General features: G+C 38.4%; 1 protein-coding gene across 2 annotated transcripts in view; it reads right to left on the bottom strand.

Moving 5' to 3' along the window:
• Positions 1-12365, bottom strand: part of Acss2 (acyl-CoA synthetase short chain family member 2) — a 54878-nt gene that overhangs the window by 15441 nt on the left and 27072 nt on the right. For both annotated transcript variants that reach the window (XM_004630838.2, XM_004630837.3), the window contains exon 3: positions 99-190. In XM_004630838.2, coding sequence (XP_004630895.1) covers positions 99-190 — 92 coding nt within the window. The remainder of the gene's footprint in view (positions 1-98; positions 191-12365) is intronic.

The raw sequence follows: 12365 nt of genomic DNA, 5'->3' as shown, positions 1-12365 counted from the left end.
TGTTCCCCTGTTACCAAATTCCTTTATTTTTCTCTCCCCACAAATCCTCAGATCCCAATGCCAAGTCCTCCAGCCCTTTCCCACACCCTCACACTCACCCTGTTTACGGAGAACATTGCTGAACTGACACACTTGGGCCAGAAGTTCTCGGTATGTGATCTGGTTGGTCTCTCCTGGCTCATTACCCTCCCTGAGATATATGGGGAAGAACAAGTGATTAAGGGTTTCAAGCTATGATGTCAAACAAGAGAGCGGAGCAGTTATAAAATCTGTCTAGCAAGGCCGTTGCCTGGGCCTGTGAGGGTAAGCCGTCTCCCACCACACTGTGAGCTGACCAGATAGATACTGTACTTCGGCTTTTCAAGATACTTTGTACATTTGGTGTGTGTCATTGCAAAGTGTACTGTCTATCCATTTCTGAGCCTCATATTTTTATGTTGATAAAATATAATTTTCCCTTCTCTTGCATATGTCAAGAAAAATTAATATCACAGATGTGTCTTTCTGATTTTTTTTTTTTTTTTGTGGTACCAGGGATCGAACTCAGGACATTGCACTTGCAAGGAAGGCACTTATGCCACTGAGCTATCTCCCTGGCCCTGTCTTTTTGATGCTGTATCAAAATGACATTGGTGTTATTCAGACTAGGGACTCCAACAGACAGTAGAGTCTCCAGTGTACCCAAATCTCCTAGGAAATTTGTTAAAATGTCTACACCTCAACTTGGACTTTGAGAATCAAAACCAAAAGGTCTGCTTTTATATCACAAGTTGGAACAAAGATGAATAGGTAATTCAAATGTACATTTAAAGTTTGAAAGTCACCACCTTTTGGCTGGGGATAAGCTCAGATAAGACACCTCTCTAACACATAAAAGGTTCAATCTCAGCCCCACCAAAAAGGAGGAAAAAAAGTCATAAAAACTTCCATATTCTATCAGGTGATTTTTGTTTTTCTCCTTCCTCTCTGGCTTTGACCCAAATAAGCAAAATGATATAATAATGAGTGACTGAGGAGAAATATTTTCTAAAAGTACATATGCTTAAGCTAGGCATGCTGCTGCACACACACAAAGGACACTGTATAAGAAGATGCATAATTTTATTTTATTTTTTTGGCTAGCTCATGGTGCCTTAAGTACGGGTCTGGTGCGACTTGTAGAGGTAGGGATCGAACTGAAGTCCCCTGCGCCTAAGTTTTCCCAAACAGGCACTTTAAACAACTGAGCTGATCCACAAGGCTGCCAAAGATACATAGATAGATAGATAGATAGATAGATAGATAGATAGATAGATAAATAGATTTTTTTTTTTTAACTCAGGCCCTTGCGCTTGCCAGGGAAGCGCTTATTCTACTGAGCCATCTCCCCAGCCCAGGATACATAATTTTAAATGTCCCTCCCTTTCCTATCTCCCAATCACCCTGACTAGTAGCAACCATTGTTACTTATATTTTTTGTAACTTTAAAGAGACAATCAATTTACAAACAAAGCCACTCCTAGTAGAATGCAGGCCCAATAGTAACTCAGCTAGTGGATAGTGACCAAAGTAATCACTTTAAAAGAACCTACACCATTAGCATCTTGCATAAAATGTTACTAAAGACAGATATTTAAAAACTGAATTCAGGGCTGTGAGATAGCTCAGCAGACTAAGTGCCTGCTTAGGCAAGGCAGGGGCCAGGGTTCAATCCTTGGCACCACATGCCGCGCTGGCCCCACCCCAGGGCATGCTGAGCCAGTGACTGAGCCCGAGTGTGGTGGCACACACCTGTAATCCCAGCACTGGGGAGGCTGAAAACAAGAGGATCACTACGAGTCCAAGCTGCGTAGTGAGACCCTGCACAAAATACAAAACAAAACAAAAAAAAATTGAATTGAATTAAAAAATCAGAGTTTAAAAGGGATAAATATCTCAGTCTCCAATCAACCAGGGGTAGTAAAAATGATTCAAACTACTCAACTCAAGGACCAAGCTAGTATCCAAGCATGTATATATGCATTTGTGTCTATATATTCTCGTTTTTATACATATTATTCTTTATCATGTTTTAATTATTATATTCAATAAGCTGCACAAATCTTGTGTAAAGTTCTACCATTTGCTTTTTAAAATTTAACTACATACCTTGGTATTCTCAGTCAAAATTACAAGAGCTCAATCTCTTTGTCCTCTATTTGTAGTTATTTAATTTGTTTAAATCATAAACTTAAACCATAAATGCTTCAAGCATATTAAATCAAAGAAGTATAAACATTATTATTATTATTATTATTATTATTATTATTATTATTATTATTTTAGACAGGGTCTTGTTCTGCAGTTCAGGCTGGCCCTGAGCTTACTATGTAGCCCAGGTTGGTTTCAAACTCACAATGATCCTCCTGCATCAGCCCCTGTGTTCTGGGATTACAGGTATGTGCTACCATGCCCAGCTTAGCAAATATATATCTATTTCTGTCTATATATATGAAAAACTATTCAGCATTACTGGTCATTTGAGAGATGCACATTAAAACAAGATTCCATCTCACCCCAGAAGGAATGGCTGTTATCAAGGAATCAATCAATAACAAATGCTGGAGGGGCTAGGGGCAAAATGGAACCCTTCTCCACTGTAGGTGGGGATATAGACTAGTGCACTATTATGGAAATTAGTGGTGGAGATTCAAAAAAAAAGGACTACCTAGGAGTACAATAGACCCAGATATTCTCCTTCTGAATATCTTCCTGAAATAATTAAAAACATGATTCCACAGCTATATATGCACTTGTTTATAGTGCCACAGTTTGTAATAGCCAAATCTATACATATTGGAGTACTACTCTGCCATAAAGGATAAGCTTGAGACCTTCTCAGGTAAATGAATGCCCCTTGAGACCATCTTCTTAAATTAAATAAGTTGGACACACATGTGTAAATACTACATTGTTTCTCTAGTGTAAGAAACTGAAAGTGTTAAATGAGAATCAAAATGTATATTAGGTATTGTGAAATAAGGAAAATGTTCAAATGAGGAAGGAACAAGAGAGGGGTAGAGGACAAGGAAAAAAGGGAAAATTTTTTAAAAAGCAGAAAAAATAAGTAAAAATGGGAACAATTTTTTTTTTGGTAAGTGGAGAGGAGGATGGGGGAAAAAAGAATCAAATTATAAATGTACAGGTACAAATTCTCTATGTTGAACCTTATCATTATCATGATACCTTATTATGTATATCTAAAATGTACCAGTAAAATTTGATTGAAGAAAAGAATATTACTTTCAAGTGTGTTTGTAGGATGAATTATTGGGTCAAAAGATATGTCCATCTTAAATACTAATAAATACTAGGAATCAACTACTTCAGGTAAGAGAGTCTGTAAAGGTCTCTCCTTGGGATGGTGATATTTCAGCTAACACTTGTATAATAAGCTGTAGGCAACCATGTTAATTTTGGGGAAGAATATTCTGGCAAAAAGAGCATCAAATGGAAATAACAAAAAAGGAATCCAATATGGGTAGAGTACAATGAGCAAGAAGCTGGGTCAGAATGAAAGACAGCAGCCAAATCATGCAGGACCTAGCAGGCAATGGTAAGAAGTTTTAATTTTATTTTAAATGGTTTCTTCCTGGCTTCCCTTGTACACAAAGCTCAAACCCACCCCCACCCTTTTGATAATGTCATTGACTCAGCTCAGAATGATACTCCTTTCAGACACAACACTACATAGCCTTCCTCAGTATTGGAGGCCATTTTGTTCCTTCTCCTCCCTTACTATCCAGCGTGCTTAGGAAGGAGGAAACTGAAACCTAGAGAGATGTAGTATCCGGCCAAGGTCACACAATAATAAGTGGCAGAGCCAAGAATAGATCCTCAAGTCTTCTGATTTCAAGTCAGGATGCTTTCTCTCATAGTGAAGGACAGGGACTGGCAGAGAAGCCAGGCCTTTTCTTACTGACAGAGTTACACAGAAGATTATCAGCCTCATTCCAGCTTCTGGCTTAATGAGTCAGTTTCTATCCTCTCCTTGGCTTTAGCACTCCTAGAGCTAAGAAGAGCCAAGCACAGAAAGCTTACTAAAGTAGGAAGGAACTAGGGAAGAGGAAGCTGGCAACTGGCCCTGAATACCAGAGGCAGAGAAGCCATTTCCTTAATGGGCCCACTGACGAATGTTACAGGAACTTCAGACATCTCCAGTTACAGCTAAATACTGAGGTATATCCCCACGCATGAGCATCCACATGTGTACCACATACCAGCCCACCTGTGTGTACTCCCTTGCATAAAATCATGTATGCTAACATAGAACCATTGTAGGCACAAACCTGCTCCCCTACACACATGAACACAAGCACAAAACTATGTACCCATAATTTAAACCCATCTGCAAGTCTATGTACCACATTTACCTATGTGTACTTCTTGTCTTTTCAGAAACTCTTTATCAAATCATTGTTTTACTTTTTCATGAAACTATCCATTATTGGAAATTATCTCATTTACTTACTTGAATATCATCTATGTCTTTCACTTGAATATAAGCTTTATAACAGAGACTTCCCCTATCTTGTTCACTGTTATATCCTTAACACCTAGACCTGAGACGGGTATACAGAAGGTGGTATACACATAACAGATAAGCACAGTGTATATAAGTACAGCTTCTTTGAGCCCACTTCTAAACACACACACACACACACACACACACACACACACAATGTGCATTCCTCTCCCTGGCTATGGGCTCAAGTTATACATTATTAATATAGGTACCTTAACTCACTCCGGTGTCCTCTTTCTCTGATATATACACCAAGCTGAGGCCCCAGGCTGGTGGAAGAGGGGGGCAGGGTACTTACTGGCTTATTGCAAAATCCAGAGCCCTTTAAGAAGTTCTTAATAGAACATTTAATTTGGTCCTTAACTCTGAGATTCAAAGAAACTGTTAGCTATACTTGGGTCACAGAGTAGGTTGTCAAAAACATGGACCAGGACTGAACCCAGGTTTCTTTCCATAACACCAGGAGTTATAAACTCAGAAATTAAGAGAGTCCAGGGAGATAAGGTAAATAAATAGCATAGGAAAAATATTTTATCTTTTTATTAATTAAGTGTATGGGTGCATTTCAGATATACATGATGATCACACTCATCACGGGGAATTTGTACCTACACATAGTATACCTTCTTTTTCTCCCCATCCTCATCCCCCCTTTAACCACTTTTTCCCCTCACTATTTACAAAATTTTGTTTCTAATTTTTCCTTGTTTTTTTCTTTTCCTTTTTCTTTCTTTGCCTTTCCTTTCTGTAGTTCTCCTTCCCATTTGAACATTTTCTTCCTATTTTGCAATATCTATTATACATTTTGGTCCATATTCACACTTTCACTTTCTCACAGCAAAGAAATGATGCAGTATCTACACATGTGTGTCTCATTTATTTCACTTAAGAGTATGAACTCAAGGTGCATCCATTTACCTAGAAATGTAGCAAATTATCCTTCTTTATGGCTTAGCATTTCATTATATAAAAGAACCACATCTTCATTATCCACTCATCAGCTGATAGACATTTGGACTGTTTCCAAGATTTAGCTATTACAAACTATGCTATTATAGGCATACTAAATGGACCAAAATTCATTTGAGAGATACAAATTAAAACAACGCAGAGATTCCATCTTATCCCAGAGAGAATGGCTATTATAAAGAAGTCAACCAATAACAAATGCTGGAGGGGCTGGGGAGAAAATGAAACCCTTCTTCACTGTTGGTGGGAGTGTAGACTGATGCAACCACTGTGGCAATCCGGATGGAGATTCTTCAAAAAACTCAGATTAGAGGTCCCATTCAACCCAGCTATTCTCCTTCTGGGTATCTTCCCAGAAGAATTAAAAGCATCATACCCACAGCAATATATGTGTACCCATGCTTATAGCAGCACGGTTTAATATAGCTAAATCTTGGAAACAACCCAAATGCCCATCAACTGAGGAATGGATATAAAAGATGTGGTCTTTTTATAGCCATAAAGAAAGATAAACTTGAGACTTTTATAGGTAAATGGATGCAACTTGAGGCCACACTCAGAAGAAATAAATCAGGTTCACATGTATAAACATATTACCTCCCTGGTGTGAGAAACTGAAAGAGTAAATAAGGTCTAAAGCATACAATAGATGTTGTGAAATGGGAAGAAACTGTTCAAAAGGAAAAAAGAACTAGGATTGGTGAAAGGGGAAAGGACAGTAGAGAAAAGTGAAAAGTGCAAGCCAATTATACTATTAGTATCTCTCACTTCATTAAAAAGGAAGATGTGTGCTAATAGCAATTGGAGAAATTTTTATGATCATATGTTGTACCCTGAGCAACTATTTTAAAACATGTAATCTTGTTGTTATTCTTCTATTATTTTGTTATGATATTTTGTTTTATCTTTTTTCCATAAAAGAAAAATAAATGGACAAAAACTGAATGCTTTCATTCTAAAATCAGGAACGAGACAAGGATGTTCATTGTCACTACACATATTCAATATAGTTCTGGAAACATTACTCAGAGCAATTAGACAAGAGAAAGAAATTGAATAAGGATAGGAAAGGAAGAAATTATTATTACTTTTTTTTTTGCAGATGACATGATACTATATGCACAGACCTCATAAACTCCACTGACAGGCTTTAGATTATTTTTTTCTTTCATTTGTGTATCTGGTACAGTGTCTCATTATGCAGATCACTCGTGGTGATCCTCCTGTTTTCAGCCTCCCCAGCACTGGGATTACAGGCCTGAGCCACCACTCCTGGACTCTGTTACTGGCTCATTGGGCCCTGGGGGTGGGACCAGCATGGCATGTGGGACCAGGGGAATTTATATTTATATTTTTATTTATTTATTTTTTGTGGGGGCCTGCCCCTTAGCTCAGTTCTTTAAGTGGCTGCTTCAACAAAGCAGTCAAACTCTGGTTGCTGTGGCTCGATCCCCACAACTCAGGCCAGCCAAACCTGCCCTGAAGGCATTCAGTGAAAAAAAAAAATTCTTATTTTTTGTGGTACCAGGAATTGAACTCAGGACCTTGCACTTACCAGGCAAGCACTTATTCTACTGAGCTATCTCCCCAGCCCAAGACTTTAGATTTAATAACCAAATTCAGTAGCAGAGCTAGTTATAAAATCAACACTCAAAAAACAATAGATTTTCTGTACATGAATAACAAACTGAGAGGGAAATTAGGGAAACAACACCTTTCACAATAGCATGCTGCCCCCCCTAAAAAAGAAAGACCTAGGAATCAATATAACAAAGAAAGTAAAAGCCCTCTACATTGAAAACTATAGTACCTTGAAAATAGAGATTGAAATAGATATCAGAAATGGAAATATATCCCTCATTCTTGGGTAGGAGGAACTAATATAGTGAAAATGGCCATACTACCAAAATTTTTATACAGATTTAAAGGAATCATGGTCAAAATTCCAGGAGTATATCTCACAGAAAGAGAAAACAGGGTCCTCCAGGTTCTCCTGCCCATGGCCGTGAGTGACCCGGGTGGCCCAAGAGTGGGTCACACCTCTGCCCTGTAGGCTCTTGGGTCCTTCTCTGTGACTGCCCACTGAGTGGACCCAGGCTTTCAAGCAATGAGAATCAATCTTCCACTCCACCTTAATGACGTACTGGTGGCAGTGGCCTTTGAGCCACAATGCTTTTGGCTTCAGGGTCTCCGCCCCAACCCTGCCAGCCTAGGCAAAGCACCTGCCAACCGTCCAGGACTTGGCGCCTTACAGTCGCTGCAGGGTGGCGTGGTGTGAAGAACAGAGGCCTCCAGCGGGCTGCAGAAGGCCTTTACATCAGGGCCTGGGAAGGCAGGTCTGAAAGCTCAACCACTTAGGGCCAGAGAACGGCACAGATCTGGGAGCTGGAGTGACTGCTGTGTCCCAGCTGGAAGAGAACGCATCTTCTGGCCACCGAGGCGAATAAAGGCCTCACCAGCCCTGGAAGGTGAGACAGCCCAGGCCGAGGACAGCTGTAAGGGTTGGCGGGATTTGGCCTGTTGCCAAAGAGAGAGATCTAAAGTAACATTCCACATTGGCCTAATTGGAAAGGCCCGCTGCCCCATGGGAGGATTTACTGGCCGTTTTAGAAGGCCTGTGTATATAATATGAAAAAGCTGCTCTTAGCATTTCCAACCTTCTAAAAGAAAACTTGCTGCATGTGGACAGTGTAGTTGTAAAGAGGTGGCCAACATATGATAAAGTAATTAGAAAAGCTACACGTCTTAAAAGCGTCCATTTGTTAAAAAAAACAAAAACAAAAAACAGAAAAGAAACGTCTTCTGGAAGTGACTTTTTTTGAAATGGAGTTTGTTAGATTGTCTGGAGAAGTGACACTAGGAGTTGTAGCTTGTTCATGCTTTTTCTGTGGGTTAGAGGACACAAAGCAAAAAACAAGAAGGTCCAGTACCAGACTGGATACATGCAGAAGTTTGTATTGTAACCATTGTTTTGTGTGTGCATTTTACTCTTCATTTATATACATATACACACACACACACATATATATATATATATGTATATATATATATACATACATATATATATATATATATATATATATATATTTGACAGTGCTAAGTACTATATTGAATTATCTGGTCATGGGAGATATTCTAAAGTGCCTGATAACATGTTAAAAAGTAGAAGTAGTAATTCTTCCTTCATTTTTGTTTTGGACAATTTTTATTGTTATATTCATTTATGTTTGTAAATAATTTGTTTTCAATTTGCAATCTATTAAGAAATTTTAAAAAGAGAATATAAAATTTAAAAAAGTAGAAGTAGTGAAATAATGCGTTTTGTAAATTTCTTGCTAGAGCTCGCCTGCAGTGTTACGGGGGCGGGGAGGCAAAGGCCCTCTTGAGTAGCAGTACACTCTGTGCACTGGCTCTTGGAAGAGAAGGAAATGGTGAGTGCCGTGCTCGGGCACACCCGCAAGGCAAGTTGCCACTGTCCCTTAGGTCTGTGGGCTCTGTGTGCTTTGCTGGTAGGGAGGCTATGTAAAGGCCAGATGGGACCTTTCATAACATCTAGTCTTCCTAGATGTTAAGCGGTTGCCAGTTTTGATAAAAGTAGTTAGTAAACTGACAAGTTTTGTAATAAAATTCCCAGGAGATTGTCTTTGGAAAGTGTGAGCATTTTAGCCTACTGGATTAGTGGAGAAAGGAAGGGTCTGAGATTCACATTTTCAAGACACTTTCAACTCTTGTTACATGTGTACAGTTTAACCAAGACTGCTGTGTATATAATGGACAAATGGAGTCCTTACTTGAAACATCTAGACTTACCTAGATGTTTAGAAGTGCCCAACGTATGTTAAATGTAGAAGTAGTAAAATACCACTCTGTAAATACCTTTTTGCTAAAGTTCATATGAAATACTGTCTTTTGGGAATGGAATGGTTAAACCACCTCTTGAACAATATGGTACTCTCTGTACTTGTTCAGTGGTTTGGAGGAGGTGGGAGGGAAGCAGTTGCAAAAGGCATCATGTTAGTGTGTTTGTACTTGGATATTTTGAGACATCTTTTTTAGTGTTTTGTGGGTTTTGTTTTGCTGTGTACATAGTGTATATAACAGACAAATCCAAATTTTGCAACACCTAGTCCCTGAATGTAGGAGTTTGCCAGTGTATGACAAAGTAGTAAAGTTAGCACATTTTGTACATTTTGTGTTGAAATACACAGAACAGTTTGTCCTCTATAAATGAGCTTTGGATTCAACCATCTCTAACACTATATATGCCTGTACTTGTCCACTGGGTTGAAGCAGAGAGAAGGAAATGGGGCCAAAATGGTCACACCTAGAAGATACCTCAAATTACAACCATTGCTCTATGTATGTGCAATTTTATTTATCAGTGCTGTATAACAGCAGATAAGTTCTTATATGAAAAATCTAGGGCTGGGGAGATGCCTCAGTAGAATAAGTGCTTCCCTGACCAGTGCATGGGCCTGAGTTCAATCCTTGGTTCTGAAAAAAAATAAATAAAAATAAAAAATAAAGAAAAAAAGAAAAATCTAGTTCTAAATATGTAGAAGTGCTTGATATATTTAAAAGTAGAAAAAAAAAAGAATAGTATAACACTTTGTAAGTCGGTTTTATAAACTGATAGAAAATACTGTGTCTGCAAACAGAATGTTTAAACCACCTCTGAACAGTACTTGCTTACTGGGCATCTGAAGTGAATAGACATGTCCCACATGGAGAAATAGTGGGGCCAGGGAGATGGCTCAGTGGAATAACTGTTTCCCTGGCAAGCGCAAGGGCCTGAGTTCAAACCCCAAGAAATAAATAAATAAATAAATAAATAAATGTCTAACAAATGTATGAAAAAATGTCCCACATCACTGGTCATTCAAAATTATGCAAATTAAAACAATGCTGTTGCCATTTTTTAGAGATACTTGGAACCTATTTGTTTTGGTCAAAACTTCTGAATTTTTAAATGTTGACAACTAATTTTTTATCTTATTGATAACTAATTTGTAGAAGTCTTAAATGCTATGGCCCAGACAACACTATTAATGAGAGATTCTGCTGGTAGGCTGCTGATTGGGAACTTTTGCTGTAAACCCAACCATTCTGTCAAAACCTGGAGGCCATACAGTTAGTGGGACAACGTAAGTACACTCTCATTAGGTCTTTCTCATGTTCTTTCTCTAGGGATCTATTTCCAACTACCTCATCTTTACACTCTCCAAATTTATATCCAGCCATTATTGATTCAAAGTATATTTTAAATTAGACTACGTTTCTTCATGCTTATTTCTACCATCTTAGTCCAGTATCACTATTAGGTAAGTCAGGTTGTATCACTCTTCCACTCAAAATGCTCAGATCATTTGTCACACCATTTTGAATAAAAGGCAGAGTCCTCATAACAGCCTACTTGTTTCTAAATGAACTAGTCAATTTCTATCTTCAGATATTATTGTTATCTCTTCTTTTTCTTCTCCCTCTGGTCCAGCTACATGGCCTCTGTAGTATATGGCAGAAATATCAAATATATTAACCTCACAGCCTTTGTCTTCCACTTGGGACATTCTTCCCTTAGATAATTGTGTAATTTATTTTCTGTCCTTCAGTCATTGGTACCATTCACTTCTCAGTGAGGTAATACTAGTCCCTCCCATATAAAAGTACACTCTACCCAAATTAACATCTCCCACGAAGTCTTCCTGAATTTTGTTTTTCCCACTTCCTTTTCCTACCTACGCCTTTTATATCACTTTCCTTGTGATGTTTTTGGTTTGTTTGTTTTTAGCTCATTATATCTACATGAGTTTCATTTTTCCCATTATATCCTGGGCTTGTGACAGATAGAGATCATTTCTTGTACTCTATTTCTTCCAAGTATAGCTGCTACTATAGGTACCCAAGAATCATGGTAAAATCATTGAAAAGACTGATAATGGATTAATAAAAAGGAAGGCTGGGGTGCTGTTCTTTGTATGAGAGGGCTAGGAAATGGAGTGAAGATTTTAACTCCCTACAAATGAGGCATATAATAAGAGGAAAGAGAAGAGAAAAAAGAAAAATGGTAGGGATATGAGTATCACTCAGTGGCAGAGCAACTGCCTAGCAATGTGAGGTCCAGGGTTCCATTCTCAGCATTGGAGGAAGAAAATTAAAAACAGATGAGTCAAACCTGATATGCAAGGAACACTCAACTGAGATGTGCAGCTTGGAAAAGAGAAGATGTAGAGGGCTCTGGTTGCACTCAAATATCTGTATCTCTGCTGCCTCTACCCTAGTTCAAGTCACCCTCCTTTGTTGCCTAGATGACCACAGGGGGTCCTACCTGGTCTTCACTCTTCCCCCTTCCAACCCACATATCACTCAGAATGATTTATTACAAACTCAAATCAGACTATATCACCTCCTGCCTGAAACCCGTTATTGGCTACCACTGCATACAGAAGAAAATCTAAACTTCTTTGTATTCTCTCCAACTTCACCTTTTGCCACTCTCCCTTTCTGCTTCCTAGGTTCCAAATACAGTGGCCTTTTGACAGTAGAACATGCCATGTTCTTTTATTATCCCCACCAACTCTTTCAATTGTTCGATCTTGTGTTTCAGATCACAGCTTAAATGTCATGTTTGTGATGAAATTTCTTCTCTCATTTCTGCCTATTATTCTTCATTACAACATTCTGTTTACTCTCTTTATTAAGAAGAGAGTAAAATGATTTTATTACCTTATAAATCATTTTCTCAATGCTTTGAGAAAAAAGCATTTTTCTCAAGTTATATTTATTTTTGTCTTTTTTGAGACAGGGTCTTTCTGTGTAGTTCAGGGTGGTCTCAAACTACATAGCCAGTCTACAG

Source organism: Octodon degus, unplaced genomic scaffold (genome assembly GCF_000260255.1).
Source record: "Octodon degus isolate 3935 unplaced genomic scaffold, OctDeg1.0 scaffold00037, whole genome shotgun sequence".
Lineage (NCBI taxonomy): Eukaryota > Metazoa > Chordata > Mammalia > Rodentia > Octodontidae > Octodon > Octodon degus.
This window is presented reverse-complemented; position numbering and strand designations above follow the sequence as displayed.